The sequence below is a fragment of the Pollachius pollachius genome (assembly GCF_949987615.1).
Source record: "Pollachius pollachius genome assembly, contig: scaffold_244, whole genome shotgun sequence".
Taxonomy (NCBI): Eukaryota; Metazoa; Chordata; class Actinopteri; order Gadiformes; family Gadidae; genus Pollachius; species Pollachius pollachius.
In genome coordinates, this window is record NW_027641249.1 from 1 (window position 1) to 22500 (window position 22500).

A 22500-nucleotide genomic window follows, 5' to 3' on the forward strand; every position below is an offset into this window, starting at 1 on the left:
TAGACTAACATGTAGTTCTTATAACGGCCTCTAGGTGGCTCACTGTAGACTAACATGTAGTTCTTATAACGGCCTCTAGTTGGCTCACTGTAGACTAACGTGTAGGTCTTATAACGGCCTCTAAGTGGCTCACTGTAGACTAACGTGTAGTTCTTATAACGGCCACTAGGTGGCTCACTGTAGACTAACATGTAGTTATTATAACGGCCTCTAGGTGGCTCACTGTAGACTAACATGTAGTTCTTATAACGGCCTCTAGGTGGCTCACTGTAGACTAACATGTAGTTCTTATAACAGCCTCTAAGGTGGCTCACTGTAGACTAACGTGTAGTTCTTATAACGGCCACTAGGTGGCTCACTGTAGACTAACATGTAGGTATTATAACGGCCTCTAGGTGGCTCACTGTCGACTAACGTGTAGTTCTTATAACGGCCTCTAGGTGGCTCACTGTAGACTAACGTGTAGTTCTTATAACGGCCTCTAGGTGGCTCACTGTAGTAGACTAACATGTAGTTCCTCTAAAGGCCTGTAGATGGCTCATTGTAGGCTAACATATAGCTCCTCTAAACTTTAGAGGAGCTATATGTTAGTCTACAATGAGCCATCTACAGGCCTTTAGAGTCTAAAGGCCTGTAGATGGCTCATTGTAGACTAACGTGTCGTTCCTCTAACGGCCTCTGGGTGGCTCACTGTAGACTAACTTGTAGTTCTTATAACGGCCATTAGGTGGCTCACTGTAGAGTAACTTGTAGTTCTTATAACAGCCATTAGGTGGCTCACAGTGCAAGAAGACCCCCCCTCCCCCCCTTTCAATAAGTATCATGATTTAGATCAAAAAAATCGAAAAAGTTATGAAGGACTGAATATTATTGACTTTTGGCCCTCGTCTTGTGAGAAGCAGACATTCACTTCCTGCCCTCAATGGGCCGAAAATGGATAATTCCTAAAATATGTATCATAACTCAGATAAGGAACATTACTCAGATATGGATGAAAAAACGGATATGGATCACTACTCAGATATGGATCAATACTAATCTAGAAAACTAGATTGTTTGCTCTCCCACCGATAGGGTAAACAAACGGATGACATCACAGACACAACGTCCCATCCACCAACACAGAAAACAGGCATCTCTCTGACTCTGTGTGTGTGTGCGTGTGCGTGCGTGTTTGCGTGTGTGTGTGTGTCTGTTCTAGACATGGTGGCAGCATGTGTACACAGCAGGTGTCATTTCCTGACTCCCCCCCCCCTCTCAGTGTGTTTCAATGACATCATCTTCCGCCAACACACAAGCTGTTGCCATGGCAGCACACAAAGATATTTCTGGCCCGTACAGTTAAGAAGAGAGGGGTGGAGATGGTTAGGGATGGTATGTTTAGGTGTTAGGTTAGAGATGGTTAGTTTATAGGTCACGCCCCCCCCCCCCCCCCGGTCAGAGGTTGGCCATCCCGCTGGCCTCCACAGAGTTCTTCAGCGGCCCTGTGGGGCCTGTGGGGCCCTGCTGCCCCGACGGCCTTGGAGTGCTGGTCCACAGAGCATCCCTCTCGCTCTCCACGGTGAATGTTTAGAGTTTGGCCCAAACCCTGAGGATCTGATTCTAGGGTCCCTCCCTCTCCCTCCCTGTCTCTCCCTCTCTCTCTCCCTGTCTCCCTCTCCCTCCCTGTCTCTCCCTCCCTGTCTCTCCCTCTCCCTCCCTGTCTCTCCCTCCCTGTCTCTCCCTCTCTCTCCCTCCCTGTCTCTCCCTCTCTCTCCCTGTCTATCTCTCCCTGTCTCTCTCCCTGTCTATCTCTCCCTCTCCCTCCCTGTCTATCTCTCCCTCCCTCTCCCTGTCCCTCTGTCTCTCCCTCCTTCTCTCTCTCTCTCTCCCTCCCTGTCTCTCTCTCTCCCTCCCTGTCTATCTCTCCCTCCCTGTCTCTCCCTCCCTCCCTCTCCCTCCCTGTCTATCTCTCTCTCCCTCTCCCTGTCTCTCTGTCTCTCTGTCTCTCTCTCTCTCGTTGACAGGTTTCATTGTCAGATGCAAACTGGACTTCAAGGAGCAGGTAGCCGGTCCACATCCCCCCCCCACAGAGCTCTGCCTCTCTTACCCCGCTGAACAGAAGTGTGTGTGTGTGTGTGTGTGTGTGTGTGTGTGTGTGTGTGTTGGGGGGGTGGGGGGGGGGGGGGGGGGGGGAGGGGGGGGAGTTTTACGAGCCAAGAGGCAAACGTCCCAAATTGTGTCCGTTTGATGATGAATATGATTTAAGAACCTCTGAAACGTGTTTCATGCTTCATTGAATCCATTCGATAACGGATACAAGCATTGAAGCCCGGGGACTGGGGATCTGTCAGTCGTTAGGTAGGAGATCCCCGGTATGCAAGGCCGCCTTAATGCACGGGCTCACCTGGGCCACCCAGGGCCTACGCCGATCAGGGGCCTATCATGAGCTGCAGTAAAAAAAACATATACATATATATATATATACTGGCTCATGATAGGCCCCCCGATCGGCGTAGGCCCAAGACAATGGGATTTTTTGTTTGGGGCTTACAAAGATCAGAGGCCTATCATGAGCCAAGAAAAAAGGGGGCCATGGGCACCCCCTAGTGGTAGCTGGCCCATTTGACCCCCCCCCCCCCGTCCAGCCCCAGGGCACAGAGGCAGGTTAAGGGAGGCCTGCCGGTATGTGACGACCATTCAGCCGGTCTCACAGCAGACCCTTTCCTGGTCTCTACGGCAACAACAAAACACGTCCCACCTCTGCGATTCAAAACTCTGGTCCTATAATAAAACGATTGTTACCTTCCATCGACACCAAGAAGCCTTCAGCAACAGAGCAGCGCTACGTCAGGGCTAGTTATCTTCACCATCATGGACCTTAACCTGCTGTTGGTTGGCCACAGGTTAGGGTCAACTAAAACTCGTGGGTTATAGGGTTATGGGGGGGGGGTCCAAAATATTTAATCTATTGGACAACAGCGTGTGACCATAATCACTGCAGAGGCCAAGTCTGCAGCCAACGCAAGATAATTACTGGACGTCATTATCCGTTTATTTGAGAAAGTGGGTCAGTTGGCTATTTGAAGGTCACAGAAGAACACCGAAACCGATCAAAGTTTTGGTTTCGGATTAAAGAGATTAATGAGGAATATGAGTAGCGCTACAATGTTCCTTTGTTAGAAGGACGACGGACTGACAGGACAAGGGCGTCTCTGACGGCTAGTTGATTATCACTGCAGTCCCAACATCATTTAGATAACATGACGTAAACTTACTTTTCCTTACATTAAATGATCTGAAGACAGGTTTGCTCGCGTTTTCAACTCAAAGACTGCAGCCTGTATAGATTGACGTAAAGAAGGATTCGTACCATGCAGCTGATCCTGTTGTTCTCTCCCTCTAGTGGCCGCCGGGCGAACTGCACCCAAAACACTTAGCTTGTTTGACTAAATTCTCGAATATGATTTTTTCTCCTGCTAACCAGATTTCAAGTTCGTATTTATTTGGGGGAGGTACTAATGTTTTTTAAAGAACTTCAGCAGCTGTTTTCATTGTCATTTATTTGCACTTTTCTTTATCATTTTGTGTCAGATTTGCCACTTACCATATATGACTACATGTAAGAAATATGTAAAAAAAAGAAAGAAAATAGGTTCTGTTAACAGGTATCACATCAGTACGAATGTCCATATCCTTTTTCTGTATTGAAAGGGTGATTTTTTTAGGTCAACTTATACACAACGATAATCAAATGTGTGTGATTCACAATAGCTTTCAGCGAGACAGAACTGACACTTACATATATTTATATATATTATCTATACATATATTATAATATATTACCCTAAGCAATCAGTGTCAACAAAGTAGAGCAAAACTGAAAGATAAATGAATTAAATGTTTTTCATGCGAGCTGCTACAGTTTGCAGAAAGAGATCTCAAAAAACAGTTGTGAAAGTGTACTTACAGCTGGTAGAACTAGAAAACTTCTTAAGAAATGAGCCAAAGCGATTTAATAGGATGGATGACTTATATGATGTTATGGCAGTAGTATATTAATTTGAAAACAGAACATTAATGACGTTCATATCCAGCACATGGAGACGAGTTTGAAAAGGGTCCGTCTGTACGCTCTAGAAGGAATTGTTTGTCTTGTAGGCGGGCAGCGATGGAGGAAAATCCTTTTTCCAGGCGTGAGTTTCTTCAGAAGTCCCAAAGTTCATCACCAAACAAAGAGAAGGGGTGGAGGCCAGCTTCATGACCCCCAGGAGGGTGGGGTCAGGCCAGCTTCATGACCCCCGGGAAGGTGGGGTCAGGCTAGCTTCATGACCCCCGGGAAGGTGGGGTCAGGCCAGCTTCATGACCCCCGGGAAGGTGGGGTCAGGCCAGCTTCATGACCCCCAGGAAGGTGGGGTCAGGCCAGCTTCATGACCCCCGGGAAGGTGGGGTCAGGCCAGCTTCATGACCCCCGGGAAGGTGGGGTCAGGCCAGCTTCATGACCCCCAGGAGGGTGGGGTCAGGCCAGCTTCATGACCCCCAGGAGGGTGGGGTCAGGCCAGCTTCATGACCCCCAGGAAGGTGTTGGCCCCGCTGAGGGAGATGTTGGCTACAGGTAGAGGGATGAGCACCTCCAGGAGGTCGTCCACCTCCAGCCGCACGATGCCTGAGGAGGAGGAGGAGGAGGAGGAGCATCACAGGACTGTTAGGTGTTCATAGAAACACACACACACACACACACACACACACACACACACACACACACAGACACACACACACAGGACAGGAGGAGGAGAGAGGAGGACGACGACCAGAGGAGGAGGAGGAGGAGGACACAGGGGAGAGGGAGGAGGAGGACACGGGCGGGCGTGGCCGGGCTCACCCCCGGTCAAGCAGGTGTTGTAGGCGTTGGAGGCGTTCATCTGCTGGATGCAGCGGAACAGGACCACCTCCTGGGGCTCGTCCCCCACCACGTTGCTCTTCCTGCGGACCACCACGTGGCCCATGACGAAGGTCCTGTCCACGTAGTACACCTGGGCCTCCCGGGGACAACACAGTCGAGTCAGCACCAAGGGCCACGAGGGCTGGGGGCCGCCGACCCCCCGAGACCGGCTGGTCCGGGGGGTCCCCGAGACCGGCTGGTCTCACTCATTACTCGAGAGCTTCCTCTACGCACTCTTCGATAGGGAAGCGTGACTCCGTAGAGCTCTGCCGGTGTCTGCGCTCTCGTCAGAGCCCATCAAGCCAAATGCAGAAATGCTACCTTACGTGTTTTGTAGCTATTTGATCTGTAGACCATTTGCCTCTATGAAACGATGGTCCCTCTACAGAATCACGTTATTTTACACCATTACTCACCCCATGTACATTGTAAGTATATTTTGACACTGTATTATATTATAACATCCTTATTTGAGATTTCCCGGGTACAGTATGTGGATTTTCGCTAATTTGACAGGGAGCAGACTTATGGTGCGTTTTATTATCCATCCGTCTCGGAGGTCCGAGGACGTTGCCTAGCGACACGCATGAACACACCCTTTTTCCTCGGACGGCGAACTTGCTTGCTCGGATGAACTTACGCCTCATGCCCTCTGCATCCGTCCGTCGACTGATCTCCATTGACTTTGAATGGGGACGGACGCGCAATGCATTGTGGGTCCGTGCGCTCCGTTGGAGCCTTCGGCGCCGTCAAAAAGTTGAAAATTTTTCAACTTTTTCGGCAGCGACGGATCCGTCATCCAATTAGATCGCGTACACAAATGTAAGCACTGTGACACTACTCGGGCTCTGCGACCCTGGAATCCGTCAGCCACGCCTTCCCACGTCCTTTGACGGACGGTGCAGTGGGCACGAGGCGTCAGAGGAGGCCGAGCAAGGATTCCGAGACAGAATTCAAGATGGCTGCGCCCGGGGTGACTTGAAGTATGAACTGTTTTCATTGTGCTTGGACCGCTTTGGTGGTTTAAATGGCAATTTCAATCACTCGTATTACTGCAATACCTTACTGTGTCCGTATCTCTGCCTATGGCCTATAGCCTACTTATTTTGGAGCGCCTGGTGCTCTGCCAATGCTACCGCGACAACAGCTTTCCGGGTGGCGTCCATGTTTTCCTCCAACGACCGAGCAAAACATAATAAAACGATTGAAGTGTGGGCGTGACGTCACATCCGAGGTCCGAGTCGGTTCGCAGAGAATACTAGAACGCACCAATAGGCAGAACACCGGCGCTCCTCGATCCATGCTTCTTCTTTTAATTCAAACCTACAAACACACGGCCTGCCCGGCAGCGCCGCCCTGTGGACAGATATGGTCATGGCATCTGGGAAACCCACCTGGCTGTACACGAAGTAGAAGCCCTCCACCCTGACCACGATCTGGTTGTCCTCCAGCTCCAGAGCCGACCCTCGTCTCAGCCCCGCCTGCCAGGGGATGGCGGTGTGCAGCACTGTGGCAAACTCTGAGGCGGAGGAAGGACGTGAGCTCAGAGACAAGGGGAGACTCCCAGAGCTCCGCCCCCCGGATCACACTCAGGTACGCTCCATGAGGAAACCCTCTCAGATGTTCGTTCCGTACGTTTGGATGATATTTTATTTGTAAACATGAGTAGACCATAGACCAGGGGCCACCAGCCTCTCTGAACCTGAGCGCTACTTCAAGGTTCTGAGGAATACGAAGTTTGATACAAACTTCCTGAATAACAAAGATCTTTACCTTTTTTACCTTTTTTTTTTGTTTACCTTTAATAATAAATATAGATTCACAGATACACTGTCAATAACTTATCATACATCCTTAACCTAATTTAATATTGTCATTGCCATCAAATCAACATCAATGCAAGTGTTGATTCAGTAGGTATGCAACCAGTAGAATGGATTCGTATTAACTGTGTTTATCCCTTCCTGGCGATCTACTGTGGTTTAATACATGTCCTACTGTGGATGACAGGAGGAACAGGGCTTTAAAGGTCCCCTATTATACCACCAGGTGTCAGGGTGATTAGCCGTTTTGAAAATCTGCCTCTAGTGACATCACAAGTGGGCGCGTCCACCTAGATGTGTGAGGGATAGATGAGCAAGGTTTGCTACAGTCCACTGGATAGGCTAATAGACTGATCTATCCGGCACACATCTAGGTGGACACGCCCACTTGTGATGGCAGAAGAGAGCGATTTTCAAAACGGCTTGTAACGGCTAATCACACTCCGACAATATGGGCCCCTCGAGGATCATAAGAAGAGAAAGACGAACCCAAACCAGCAAACCCAGTAAAGAGGCCTGTCTGGTCAAACAACATGGCGGACTGGGTGGCGGTACCTTTCTGAAACATGTTCTTGCTGCTGTCGGCCATTATCTGGAGGCACGGCTGAGAGATGGGCTCTGAAGGTCAGGAGGGTCAGGGGAGACAGGACATCGTCATTGTGAATTTAACGGTTACATAAAGTTCTAAGTTCTAAGTGTGAATGAATACACTTCACTTATGCACTCCCTAGGATACAATTAGTATTGTATCCTAACTTTTACATTAAGCAGACGCTTTTAGACAGAAGAGATAGCTAGGGTAAGATGCTACACAATGCAAACAAGTACTATTTGAAGTGCCAGGAAATACAACAGAAAATAAGTGTGGAAGAGGCAGGGGAGAGGGGGTGGGGGTAGGGGGAGGCCATACAGAGTCCAGGTGAACTCTGAACCAGTGAGCGAGTCTTGAGTCTCTTGTGGTATGCTTCTGTGTGTGCGTGCGTGCGTGCGTGCGTGCGTGCGTGTGTGTGTGTGTGCATGTCAAGATAAACAACTTCAATTTCCCATTCCTCGAACTGGTCAGTGAATGACTCATCTTTTTTTACATGAAAAATGATATGAAAGTTATATTTATATAGAAAGCAGCAAAAAGAGGAATTAAAAGTCACTATTTTATCCCATTGACGCATAGTAGAGAATAAACTGCATAACTAAATAACTGATACTGGGACAGTCGGACCAACAGTCCCAGTAGCAGTGGCTGGGACCAACAGTCCCAGTAGCAGTGGCTGGGACCAGCCCAGTAGCATTAGCTGGGACCAGCAGTCCCAGTAGCAGTGGCTGGGACCAGCCCAGTAGCATTAGCTGGGACCAGTAGTCCCAGTAGCAGTGGCTGGGACCAGCCCAGTAGCATTAGCTGGGACCAGCAGTCCCAGTAGCAGTGGCTGGGACCAGCCCAGTAGCATTAGCTGGGACCAGTAGTCCCAGTAGCAGTGGCTGGGACCAGCCCAGTAGCATTAGCTGGGACCAGCAGTCCCAGTAGCAGTGGCTGGGACCAGCCCAGTAGCATTAGCTGGGACCAGCAGTCCCAGTAGCAGTGGCTGGGACCAGCCCAGTAGCATTAGCTGGGACCAGCAGTCCCAGTAGCAGTGGCTGGGACCAGCCCAGTAGCATTAGCTGGGACCAACAGTCCCAGTAGCAGTGGCTGGGACCAGCCCAGTAGCATTAGCTGGGACCAGCAGTCCCAGTAGCAGTGGCTGGGACCAGCCCAGTAGCAGTGGCTGGGACCAGCAGTCCCAGTAGCAGTGGCTGGGACCAGCCCAGTAGCATTAGCTGGGACCAGCAGTCCCAGTAGCAGTGGCTGGGACCAGCCCAGTAGCATTAGCTGGGACCAGCAGTCCCAGTAGCAGTGGCTGGGACCAGCCCAGTAGCATTAGCTGGGACCAGCAGTCCCAGTAGCAGTGGCTGGGACCAGCCCAGTAGCATTAGCTGGGACCAGCAGTCCCAGTAGCAGTGGCTGGGACCAGCCCAGTAGCATTAGCTGGGACCAGTAGTCCCAGTAGCAGTGGCTGGGACCAGCAGTCCCAGTAGCAGTGGCTGGGACCAGCCCAGTAGCATTAGCTGGGACCAGTAGTCCCAGTAGCATTAGCTGGGACCAGCAGTCCCAGTAGCAGTGGCTGGGACCAGCCCAGTAGCATTAGCTGGGACCAGCAGTCCCAGTAGCATTAGCTGGGACCAGTAGTCCCAGTAGCATTAGCTGGGACCAGTAGTCCCAGTAGCAGTGGCTGGGACCAGTAGTCCCAGTAGCATTAGCTGGGACCAGTAGTCCCAGTAGCAGTGGCTGGGACCAGCCCAGTAGCATTAGCTGGGACCAGTAGTCCCAGTAGCAGTGGCTGGGACCAGCCCAGTAGCAGTGGCTGGGACCAGTAGTCCCAGTAGCAGTGGCTGGGACCAGCAGTCCGCAGTCATTTGGTTGGAGATTAACTTCTCTGCCTGCAGACAGACATCTGGTGATCCCCGTAGCGTGTGGGGGGTAATGTACTGTGGGCTCACCTGACGCCGGGCCCCCAGAGGCCCCTCTCCTCTTTCTGGGTCCCGGGGCCACAGCCTCAGGCCGCCCCGCCTGCTCTGGGCCCCCCCGCCTGCTGCTCATCTGCTCCAAGGTCTGGACACAAAGAACCAGTCGGTCTAATTGGTCTGAAGAACTCTAACAGAGCCCAGATAACCAGTCGGTCACTCTGACGGGTCTGCTCTCATAGAGCCCAGTCAACCATCAGTCAGTCAGTCCCACAGGTCTTCATGCTCTAACAGAGCCCAGACAACCAGTCAGTCAGTCCCACAGGTCTTCATGCTCTCACAGAGCCCAGACAACCAGTCAGTCAGTCCCACAGGTCTTCATGCTCTCACAGAGCCCAGACAACCAGTCAGTCCCACAGGTCTTCATGCTCTCACAGAGCCCAGACAACCAGTCAGTCAGTCCCACAGGTCTTCATGCTCTCACAGAGCCCAGACAACCAGTCAGTCAGTCCCACAGGTCTTCATGCTCTCACAGAGCCCAGTCAACCATCAGTTAGTCCCACAGGTCTTCATGCTCTAACAGAGCCCAGACAACCAGTCAGTCCCACAGGTCTTCATGCTCTAACAGAGCCCAGTCAACCATCAGTCAGTCCCACAGGTCTTCATGCTCTCACAGAGCCCAGTCAACCATCAGTCAGTCCCACAGGTCTTCATGCTCTCAGAGCCCAGACCCTCTACCCTCACCTGGGTCGTGTGCGAGCCCTCCTGCTGCTCTTCCCTCCTGCGACAGAGCTCCGACCTGAGGGCATCCACGTCGGCCCTGAGGGCCAGCAGCTGGCTCAGGGACAGCGCCGAGAGGGAGGCGGCGGCGGCGGCCAGCAGCACCAGCAGCAGCATGGGCCAGGACGGCCTCCGGTCGGAGGCTCTCCCCCCAGCCCCCGGTCCATCCTTCACTCCCATGGCAGACGCTCCGGACACAGCGGCCTCACGCTGGGAGCATCGCGGCTCTCTTCTGGCCAGTGGCTGTGTTCTCGCCTCCAATTCAGTCTTCCATCTCACTCCTTCAGTTTCGTTTAGTGCCTGGCTGTTCTCACATCCCCTCTGCAGGGCGACTGCTCCTTTCCAGCGGCCGCGTGCTCTGAATGTGGTTTCCCCTCTGCATATCGTTCCGGTGTCAGGCCCTCATTCCTCTGCTCTGCTCTACCAGATAGGGCCTGGTTTGTACAACCGAGGCCCCTCCCATTTGTTAATCTTTGGTGGAGCACAAGAAACAGTGCAGTGAAATGTGATGAGATGTGTTGGCAGGACGCCCATTAACATTATTTAAGTGTTTGAACAGGAAGTTAGAGCATGTAGCACTTCATGTGGCAATAAAACATCCCCGTCTGTTCTCGAGAACCCAAAAACAAGTGAGCCTAGAACTCCCAAACTATTCATAACATTCATTCCGGCCAAAAACACAATCAAGATGGGAATTGAATGTATTAATTTATTGCGTCACTGTACAGTAAATAGAAACTGGAAATGTGTGCTTAGAAAAGCAGAGCTGTTGAAATTCTGCCAAAATAGAAAAGCATCAAGTGTGGTGAAAGGTGAAAAAAAAAAAAAGAAATACCAACTCCCTGGGACTTGTAACTCATCCTCACAGTCCTTTGTGGTGTATTGCTCGAGCTCAACTGCAACGGACGGTGTTTAGACTGGGAGTGTCGACGTCAACTCTGCACATGATGGGACCCCAACCCTGGAACACTACCGCAGCATGAATCACTACTCCCCCAAAGTAAAAGTTAAAAGCAAAGTAAAAGTAAAAGCAGTGGTCTGTGAGAAAACCAAACCAGAAGTTCACTGCAGGTGATTTCTACTCCCACGTCTGTTGCAGTCTGTACAACGGCAGAACAGGCAACGTAACTAGAAAATGTTATGATTACACACAGAATACAGGACACAGAGTCGCTGTCGATGGCTTAAGAAGGTGCCAGAACGCTCCGTTGTGAATAAAATCCACACAGGATCAAAAAAGGAAACGGAAATCTATTAGACGACATTCTAGACCGCAGCGGTGGGGGTCCTACCGGGGGCACATCCAGTGTGAGCCGGCCCCCTGCGGTGATCGCCCTGTGGGTGGGGAGTTACTCTGCGCTTGAGAGGGCCGAGCTGAGTCGATAGAGCGCAACAGAAGGCTTCACGGCACAGTGCTCAGCACACAGGGGGGCGGGGCATAGACCAGGGGGGCGGGGCATAGACCAGGGGGGTGGGGCAGAGAACAGCGAGCTGCTTCCTCTAACCTCGCTCCACTTCTTGGAAGACGTTCCAGGAAGTAAGGTAATGAGCTTTAATGACCTTGTTAATGTCCACCGAGCGAGAGACGCCAGTGTGAGCCGGACCTGGAGGGGTGAGAGAGCTCCACCATAAACCAGAGATCAACAGATGATTATGAGTTGATAAAGGAGAGTATTGGGAGGGAAACCAGACACATCAAACTCCCCAGTTATTGGTATTTAATAAGCCTGTAAAACCACATTTGTAATAATGGGAAGGGTAACTTTTTCTTTTTTTCTTCACTTCATAAAACATAATTCCATATCAAATATGATCTCAGATTGTTTTTAAACCCTTTACCATGATACACGAACCCAACTTAACGAAGATATTGGACACACAATTCCCAGCATGCGCGCGCTGCTGTAAGGATCATTTGGGGTGTTTTTTCATAACTTCTGCCTGCATGCCTCTGAGCAGGGCATGGACAGAACCGCTTTAAACCGCTTTGACTCTCTGGAATAATCATCAAAACAAACAAAGCAACATCTGCTCTGAGCACTGCAGACGTGTCAGGGAGTCATCGCAGGCGTCATTCGTCGAGGTCTTTAATTCATGCATTCACAGGCGTACAGTTCAGGGGGTTGGTGAGACCGGTTGGCGCCGCCTTCTGCATAAAAACCATGGACTAAGACCGGATGTCACATGACACGATTCAGGGTCGACGGCCAGGGCGGGAAAAGACGAAATAAAAACCGACAGCTCAGGAAAAAAGACATTAAAAAGGTACATTCCGTCGGGTCAGGTGACCCGGCCCCTCTGGTTAGATGATGGTGACGCTGGCCGTGGACTGCACGCCCTCCTCGTGGGCGTGGCTCTTCAGCAGCTCCCTGATGAACTGCTCCAGCGCGGGGAAGTAGCCGTGGCACTGCCAGGTGTCGTTGTGCGTGCCCTCGGGGAAGATGGCGAGCCGTTTAGTCCGGGCAGGCGACAGCTCGTACAGCTGCTTCATCATGAGCGGTGGGATGAGCTGGTCCGACAGCCCCGACACGAACAGCGAGGGCATGCGGCACTGCGTGATCTGCCGGTACGACAGGAACTGGTTGCGGTAGCAGCACAGCGGCAGCAGCCGCATGGGCAGGAAGGAGAAGAGCGTGGCCGCCATGTGGGGGATGCTGAGGAAGGTGTTCTCCACGATGGTGGCCGCCACGCGGTGGGGGTTGAGCGAGGCCAGGTGCACCGCCACGGCTCCGCCCAGCGAGCGGCCGAACAGCACCACCTTGGTCTTGTCCAGGTCGGGCCGCGTCATGACGTAGTCCAGCGTGGCCTGGGCGTCCAGGTACAGCCCCTTCTCGCCCGGCTCCCCGTCGCTCTTGCCGTAGCCGCGGTAGTCCACCAGCACCACGTTGGCCTTCAGGTTCACCAGCATCAGCAGCGCGTTGGGCACCCGGTGCCCGATGTTGCCCGCGTTGCCGTGGAAATACAGGATGGTGGGGGGGGAGATGGAGGAGGAGGAGGGGCCGTCCGCCCCCCCGGCGGCGGGCCCGGACAGCGAGTCCCCCCCGGTGTAGCGCAGCAGGATGAGGTTGAGCTTGACGCCGTCCTTGGTGCGGATGTAGACGCTCTCGTGGGGGATTCCGGAGGGCATGGGGACGTAGAGGCGCGAGGACGACGGCTGCTCGGGGAAGTACAGCAGCACGTCCTGGAACTTGTAGAGGATCCCGGCCACCGAGGCCAGGATGAGGGCCAGCAGGAAGAAGCCCCCGTACAGGTGATAGGACAGGATGAGGGCCAGCAAGGAGACCCGGCAGGCGGCCCACGACCAGGAGGCCAGCGCCAGGGCCGAGCGCTCCAGGGAGCCACACAGCCTCCAGGGCTTCTCCATCACTGCACTCTGGGTCGATCTCACACACACTGGGGACAGAGACACGCCAGATAAAACACCAGATAGAACGCCAGAGAGAACGCCAGAGAGAACGCCAGAGAGAACGCCAGAGAGAACGCCAGAGAGAACGCCAGATAGAACGCCAGATAGAACGCCAGATAGAACGCCGGCCTCAGCCAGGACTGTTCTGCAGTCAGTCTATTGATGGCTTGGAACAGAAGGAACCACGAGCCCACTGGTTCCTTTAAGGCCGTTTAAAGGTCGTACCAGCGATGTTGGGTGACATCTCTTCTGTTGGTATTCGAAGCGAGATCTTAAAACAGACACGAGCCCGCTCGGCCCTCCCTTTGTGTCTCATGCATCCAGTAAAACCGATCATGACGCAGCGCAAAACCGCACAACACCCACCCCTTGTCGATGGTTGGTTGGAACACTATTTACTTTGGTTTCGAGTGATTGGTACTTGGTAGTACCATTTGTTTTTGTGTACGGTCTCGGAGCACAGGCTGCCTACAGAGACGTGTTTTCTTGACGGCCTGCTTATGGGTAGTGACGTTACGGTTTGCGTCGAGGCATCGGGGCGCGTGTCGAGTACCTTGGCTCCTCCCCCCAGCGGAGCTCCGTATCGAGTAGGATTCACACAGGCGGAATGACGTAGCGCGTGACGTTCCAGGATTCATCTCGGGCTGTTCTGCGATATGGGTTCACAATTGGCACATCATTTACAAAAAGAAGACACTACCCAGTTCCAAGATCCCTTTAATGGCTACTGAATTAATGACACTCATTCTCAGTCATCATGCAGTTTTATTATTACAATTAATAGTAGGCTACCCGGGATGACTTAAAATCTTTGTCAAATGATTTATTTTCTACGATGAGCTTGGGATATATTTATGAACGGCACCCTCACACGTATCACTGAAATGACTTTAATTCTCAAATGTTTTGATGTTGTACGAAGCAAACATCACATCATCACAGGAAACTCTTCCTTTCATCATAATTTCATTCACCACTAGGTGTCCCTAGCGTACTCATTTGAAGCTTCGAGGCCGAGCCACTTTGGTGGTTCATCTGGCTGCGAGGCTTTGACGTTTCATGAGGCATCATCTCGGCACAACTACTTATGGGGCGGGCAGCTAGCGGATCGTGAGGAAAGATCAGATGAATATGATAATTTATGTTTCGGCCTAGAATCACTGATACAACCTTTAATACGCCTCCTGACTAAAACAATTACAATTAGGGCATTTAGCAGACACAAAGCGACTTACATCGGTTAATACACACATTGACACACCGACGGCAGAGTCAACCATGCAAGGCAACAGCCAGCTCATCAGGAGCAGTTAGAGTTAAGTGTCTTCCTCAGGGACACATCAACACTCGGAGGAGCTAGGAGGAGCTGGGGGTCGAACTAGCAACCTTTCGGTTACAAGACAACTGCTCTACCTCCTGAGCTAAGCCGACAAAACGTTTTTTCTGCTTATGAAAGTGATACACGGTTTACAGAACGTTTACGGTAAATGACTCCTCAGTTCTGTCTGATCCCTTCCCTTGTTCCAATGAAAACACTGGATGGTCCAACTACTCCCACGTCAGATAACTGCAGCGGTCCTATTGTTCCTCGAATCCTACTCTACACTAACCAAGTGGCCAGACGTATTTTCATCATGATACTGCCCCCTAGTGTAGGATGAGCGAATCTACGTGATGAGCTGCTTCACATGCACTGGACATTATGGTAATATGAATATATCTTGGGGGTCAATTTCAAAAGGTTTACCGTAGTAACGCCGGTAAACGTGCCGAAGTTACAAACCACACCTGCGCCTCGAATGGTGTGATAAGTGCAGTAAGTAACACAACTTGGCATTAGACCCCGGGGAGGGGGCGAGGTTAGGGGACGACTTCAATATGGCCCTATTCCTAATGTGAACATTGGGATTACTTTCAGAGGAGTTTATTAATTTCTCTGGTGGTAGACCAACGCCGAGCAGGAAGGGCGGATCTGCTCCTCCAGGTGCGGTCACACTGGTCAACTCGCACTGGGATATCACGGCCCCCCGGAGGCTCGCGGAGCGGCTCACACTGCCCCCCGTGCAGCGTCTCACCTGGCCGCCGCCGCCCCCCCCACCCCCACCCCCACCCGCGGGGGTAGGTTAAGCCTCTCCCGGGGGGGGGGGGGGGGGTCGGTGTTACGCCCGGATCGGCATAGATCACAAGAACACCCTCCCACCCAGCTCGGTGGTCCTTGCTCTGACAGAACAAGACCCCCGCCCGGCCGCGTAACGCAGAGCCCGCCGCTGGCTGAGCGACGCGTCGCCCTGTTTGGAGGCTAACACCCTTAGCTCCCATGCTAGCCCCGTTCCGGTATCTAGAGTCAACCTCTCACCGCCGACTCACCCTCTCACCGCCGCTGCTCCGGCTGTCTGGGAGAGTCGATCGGCGATGGCCGCATGGTATCTTCTGTTTTACACCGAGGAGTGACGGAGCTACAATCAGACCGACTCGGGGACTTTCATCAGAAACCGGTGCAGCTAGCCACTAAGCTAATCACCGTCATCAGTGTGCTCCCGTGAGAAGGTCCGGGTGGATCCGGGAAGAACGAATGGTTCCGCTTAGAGAATATGAGATGAAAAATTACAGTCAGCAATTATGAACTGAAATGTGGAATTATATTGGTGAAAATATGTACTCACACATAATCTACCATGCATTTGTTTTATAAAGCAGAATACCAAGTATAAGTGCACAGTTTTTAAGCGTTTTGCACCAACCGTCCACTAGATGCTGCTATTGCGCCATTCGTAGTTTAATTTGAACTGAAGTATGAACTATATAATGAAGACCAGAAGAAACCACAGGCAGGATGCCGTCTACCTGTTCATCAACCAAATACACTGAAATATCCAACTTCAAAAGTATTTTTTTCTTTCAGATATGGCTCGAAAAAGAAGAGAAACAACAAAAAATTCAGATAATAAAAATTATCAATCAATCAATCTACACGCACACACACACACACAAACAGACACACACAATGCTCATCATATTCAGGCCTCACTCGAAGGCCTGGCAAAGAGAAGTGACAGAAATAAAGGCGAAAATGGATAATCATGCAATTGCTGCAGACGATGTGTGCATTGAGCTTCATCACGTCAGCAGAATGCATGGCGCTGTCTCTATTTCTCAGCCTGCTCCGCTCCAGTGTGACCTTGGAGAAGAGACGGATTAGGTGCAGTTCAAAGCTGTTTCCCACTCAGTGCGGTCCTTCATCTGGACTGATTCGATTCTGGGAGGACCAAGCAGTCAGGATCCAAACCCTTCATGATGAGTGTGTGTCTGTGTGTGTTTGTGTGTGTGTCTGTGTGTGTTTGTGTGTGTGCTCATGTGTGTGTGTGTTTGTGCACGTGTTTGCGTGCGTGAGTGTTCCTGTGTGTGTGTGTGTGTGTGTGTGTGTGTGTGTGCCCATGTGATTGGGTGTGAGTGCGTGCGTGTGTGCTTGTGTGCGTGAGTGCGTGCGTGCGTGTGTGCGCGTGTGTGTGTGTGAGAGCTGGGACTCACACACATTCCGCAGCTCTTTTTAATGAATGCGAAAGCTAACATAGTTACTTGAAATTTGCATAAATTAATCTATAACTAATTAAAGAATATAGCCAGCGTGTGAAACCCCAGGCAGTCAGAACAGGCCGGTCAGATCTCACGGCTGCTTGCGTTGCTCGGCAGTCAGCAGCTAAACTCATATCCTGACTGGCGCCGTGTGGCTGTACCATCTGATGCTCACAGCCGCAGTGGATAGAGCAGGAAATAACTGAGAGGGACTGGCTCTGTGCTCGGGTTGGCTGTTAGTGTGGCAGGGAGGTGACCGAGACCACAAGACCCCTGACCCCGCGGCCCTGTGAAGCGACCGCTAACCCACCCTGCACAGGGAATAGGAGTGTTCGAAAGAACCCTATGTTCTGAAGAACCGTATGTTCTAAAGATCTGCAGTGTTCTAAAGATCTGTAGTGTTCTGAGCCGTAGTGTTCTGAGCCGTGGTGTTCTGAGCCGTAGTGTTCTGAGCCGTGGTGTTCTGAAGAGCCGTGGTGTTCTGAAGAGCTGTAGTGTTCTGAGCCGTGGTGTTCTGAGCCGTAGTGTTCTGAGCCGTATTGTTCTGAAGAGCCGTGGTGTTCTGAACAGCCGTGCGCGGTGTGGTAGGGTTTACTACGCCATCAGACCAATCACAAAGCCTGTCCTTCACCTCACGCATCTCTGCTCAGCCAATGGGCTCCCGGTGAAACGGGGTCAGGGAGGGTCCGCCCTGCGACGCCCAGACCGTAGATTCCCGTGGGTTACATAAGAGCTTCAGGTGGGATAGATATAGCCCCCCAGGCCCCCTGAAGCCCTCCGTCGGTACACATCATGTCGCAGGTCGCAGGACACCTCGGGTTTGTGGGTGAAACGTCGTCGCACACTCACAGCCACACACAGACCCGCACAGACACACAGACACACACAGACAAACAGACACACAGACACGCAAAGACATACACAGAAACACACAGACGCACACAGACACACAGAAACGCACAGACACACAGACACACATAGACACAAACAGACACACAGACACGCACAGACACGCACAGACAGACGAGCCACGGCGCTGCTCTGATCTGGACCACAGAGTTCTGTCACAAAGTGATGTGGTGTCCATGACGACGGTACAGTCCATCGGTTGCCGTTGGAGACGGAGCAGAGCACAGAGCCAGGGAGGACGGCGCCATGGCAACCCTTTAATGTTGAACATTAGGACAGGTCACTCAGAGGGGTCACAGGTCACTCAGAGGGGTCACAGGTTACTCAAAAGAGGTCACAGGTCACTCAAAAGGGGTAACAGGTCAATCAAAAGGGGTCACAGGTCACTCAAAAGGGTCACAGCTCACTCAAAAGGGGTCACAGGTCATTCAGAGGGGTCACAGGTCATTCAGAGCATACCTGAGGGTCACACAACACTAGTCTTTAATATCTGTTCTTAAGCTTTTCTCTCTGATTGAGTCTCGGGGATAAAGGTGGACCAGTCATCTGGGGCCAACCCACACACATGAGGGAAGTGAGCTCATGCCCTGATGGAGGAGAGGGTCATGTTCATCTGAGCTGAAGGCCCAACTGCCTTCCTGCCAGGAATAAATTGGCTGAAAGTTGCTGTAGGTCTCAGGCAGCAATTAGGAGGTCTCCTGTGGCCAGGAGCAGACTTTAACTAATAAAGGCTAATGAGCCTGCTTCCAGACCAACGGAGAGCTATCACTCCCTCTACCTGCAGACATGACAACGCTGTGTGTGTGTGTGTGTGTGTGTGTGTGTGTGTGTGTGTGTGTGTGTGTGTGTGTGTGTGTTATATATGAGTGTGTGTGTGTGTGTTTGTGTGTGTGTCTTTATATATGTGTGTGTGTGTGTGTGTGTGTGTGTTTTTGTGTGTGTGTTTGTGTGCGTGTGTTTGTGCGTGTGTCTTTATATATGTGTGTGTGTGTGTGTGTGTGTGTTGTGTGTGTGTGTGTGTGTGTGCGTATGTGTGTGTACGTGTGTGTGTGTGCGTGTGTGTGTCTGTTTTTGTGTGTGTGTTTGTGTGTGTGCGTGTGTTTGTGCGTGTGTCTTTATATATGTGTGTGTGTGTGTGCGTATGTGTGTGTGTGTGTGTGTGTGTGTTTTTGTGTGTGTGTGTGCGTGTGTGTGTGTGTGTGTGTTTGTGTGTTGATTACGGGCAGGTGGAGTCCATTGCTTGGTTACCTTTCCAAGGCGTTAAGGATATTTTAAGTGACAGTGATACTGAGCTACTTCTTTTGAAGCGAGAGTACAGAGACAGATTTCAGGGGACAGCCTTCCTCGCGTTGGCACCGCAGGCGAGTGGTTCAAACGTTCACACGTCAGAGCCCCGCAGCGCTGCGGATACATGAAGCCGTACTGACAGCTAAACCACCCAGCAACACCACTACCACTCAAGACATTATGGTGTCTGACAAGTTTACCTGGATGCTCCATGAATCACGTGTGTGGAGAGCATAGTGTACCCTCCTTGAAATGCATCCCATAATATGTCTTTGATGGATCCTCAGTGCAGTGTGCGTTAAGTGAGTGTAGTGAGCATGTGAGCGTGTGTCTCTCTGACAGGCTGATGAGCATGTTGGCAGTGTTCTACTGCTGGCAGCAGCACCAGTACCACCCTACACGTCGTGACCGCAGGTAACCATTTCCTCAAGTATGAATATTATATCATACCTCTTATTACTGTTTCACCCTTTCTCATCCTCATGGATCATTAAGTCGCCTCGTCAGTATCCTAATCATGTGGTGGACGTCTCTGATAGATTCCTGAGGAGGGCCACCTGTGTTTGATCTGTCCAGAGCCTGTCTCACACATGGGGGGGAGCAGGGGGTTCTCCCAGTGGTCATGCTGATAAGTAACAACCCATTTATCTGAATGGAATAATTGAGCAGAGTGTAATTGCTGTTCTGCATGTGTTCTGCCTGCTGCCCTGCGGGGCCCATCACATGAATTATAGAGGACTAAACAGGGCTCTGATCATTACACTGCACACACACACACACACACACACACACACACACACACACACACACACACACACACACACACACACACACACACACACACACACACACACACACACATTTTAATTCTTTATTTGAATCCACCAATCACATTACAAGAGACAGGATTCAAATATTTCAGAGATGAGATAGGTCTTTGTTCAAGGGTACAAAAAGCATCTCCTGCGCCACACTGCCAGACTGCCTATCACTGCTGATATGGAGCAGAACTTTGCTAATTGCTTAGATTTTCTGCTGAAGAGCCCTGCCAGCCTTAACCCACTGAAAACACGGTTGTGGACATGCCCCAAGCTGCCAAAAATAAACACTATTAGCTTGCATTGGTAGCCTAGATCCCTTAGTATTTCCAGAATGAGCTGGTATTTAACGATTTTATCATTGTAAGCAATTTCCATGTACAGGTCAAACACACAGCCTATCTCAAGTAAGAGCACTTCCCTTCTGTCTCTGTTTAAAAACACAACATCAGGGGTATTTGGGATGTTACACATCACATCAGTAGAGCTGTTAAACCATTCCGGCATGATGCGTGAATGTTTGTACATGGTCACATTTTCTAGAAATACTTCTTTAACATTGCTGGAAATCAGATCGACAAGTCGGTCATGGTGTGCAATATACAGTCCTTTGTACATGCACACACACATACACAAACACACACACACACACACACATACACACACACACACACACACACACACACACACACAGGCAGGCACACACACACGCACACACACACACAGGCAGGCACACACATGCACACACACACACACAAACACACACACACGCGCACACACACACACACACACGCACACAAAACAAACACATACATGCATGCACCCAGACACAGACACACGCACGCACACACAAACCCACATGCGCACATGCAAATAGCAGGATACATGCTGTAGCTTTTCCGTGTCAGACGATCCAGGCTGTAAGTGATTCTGAACGCAGCTCCAACTGATCACAGTTATTAAGTCTCTTAAACTCCTGCTTCCTTTGATGCAGAAGGAGAATCCATTAGCCTGTGTACCCGGGGCTTACCCTAAACACAACATCAGCCATTGTGTTTCAAGGGACTAAATGGAGAAAACATGGTTGGAAGAGAGTTCAGCATAATCACCGAAGATTCATCTGCCCAAGGTGTCGCCCATTCCATCCAACTGGAGCCTCGGTTTGGTTCTGTGGAAATAAGATATTGATGTTATTTGAATGCATCATCAAATATTATTGAAAGGCCATCTTTTAAATGAGTCAAATCCAAACTGAAGGGTTGTCAACTAGACACCACACACACACACACACACACACACACACACACACACACACACACACACACACACACACATAGACACACACACTGCTCCAATCAATCAGGAAGGCGCCTGGACCAGGACAAGGACTGAAGGGGCATATATCAGCCCATGTTTCTGAAGGAAACTCATCTGGTTGAGTGGATGGAGCTTTAATGCATGTACATCGTGTACAGTAACACCAGTATTGATTTCTGACCTTTATCAAACTTTTTACAGTTCACTCCTGCCAGCCAAGTTTAAGTTGGCTGTTGGCCAATCACGTGCTTACAAATCTCCACCTCCAGAGAATGATTAGACGAAACAAACAAAAGAAAGGGAAAGAAAGTGAAGGCCGGTTGCCCGAGAGCTGATCTGGGATCAGACCACATCCACCTGTCATCAATCAGACCTCAGATCAGACACCTGTCACCTGTCATCAACCAGACCTCAGATCAGACACCTGTCACCTGTCATCAACCAGACCTCAGATCAGACACCTGTCACCTGTCATCAACCAGACCTCAGATCAGACACCTGTCACCTGTCATCAATCAGACCTCAGATCAGACACCTGTCACCTGTCATCAATCAGTAACGCAACGGACGCTCCCTGGCTCCGACTGGTGGATATCGGTGGTATACGCCCTCCACCACCTCTCCCTCGGTCCGCCTGGCCTGAGGGTTTGGGACCGGGTTGCCACAACACACACACGCACACACGCACACACACACACACACACACACACACACACACACACACACACACACACACACACACACACACACACACACACACACACACACACACACACACACACACACACACACATAATAACATACACATGCTATCTCTCTCTCTCTTTGTGTTCACACACACAGCCGTAATGGAGGAACCGGGGGAGGGGGGAGAGCTGAGAGTGTCCGCTACACCGGTCAGAGGGGGACCTCGGTAAGTGATCTGAGCCGGGGGGTCGCGGCCCTTATGCTAATGGATGGTTGACAGCACCCTGAGAGTAGATAAATAAATAAACGACTGCGCATAAATAAAGGTGGATGTATCGTCACCCGGCGCCGCAGTGCAGCTGCGGTTCATACGCTCGCTTCGCACTAGAGGACTTAAAGCCTCCCAGGTCTCCGGCTTGTTTACAGCCTCACTGCCGCACCTCACCGTGACCTCCCCATGAACCCCAACGTGACCCCCACCGT

At 51.1% G+C, this 22500-nt stretch overlaps 2 protein-coding genes across 3 annotated transcripts; both read right to left on the reverse strand.

Moving 5' to 3' along the window:
- Positions 1-3525: 3525 nt before the first annotated feature.
- On the reverse strand, positions 3526-10382 carry tnfsf13b (TNF superfamily member 13b). Of its 2 annotated transcripts, none has more exons than XM_079759343.1 (6): positions 9985-10382; positions 9277-9388; positions 7300-7362; positions 6316-6440; positions 4862-5012; positions 3526-4645 (listed from the first exon to the last, which is right to left on the reverse strand). In XM_079759343.1, exons 1-6 carry the CDS (start codon positions 10198-10200, stop codon positions 4533-4535), a joined length of 780 nt encoding a protein of 259 aa, XP_079615469.1. In that variant the 5' UTR covers positions 10201-10382; the 3' UTR covers positions 3526-4532. The 2 variants fall into 2 exon arrangements, with proteins under 2 accessions (XP_079615469.1, XP_079615468.1); XM_079759342.1 differs by having other exon boundaries at positions 4862-5018.
- Positions 10383-10715: 333 nt separating this feature from the next.
- Positions 10716-15946, reverse strand: abhd13 (abhydrolase domain containing 13). Its single transcript, XM_079759345.1, has 2 exons — positions 15794-15946; positions 10716-13413 (listed from the first exon to the last, which is right to left on the reverse strand). The coding sequence occupies exon 2, from the start codon at positions 13382-13384 to the stop codon at positions 12323-12325; it is 1062 nt and encodes a 353-aa protein (XP_079615471.1). The 5' UTR covers positions 13385-13413; positions 15794-15946; the 3' UTR covers positions 10716-12322.
- Between the last annotated feature and the right edge of the window lie 6554 nt (positions 15947-22500).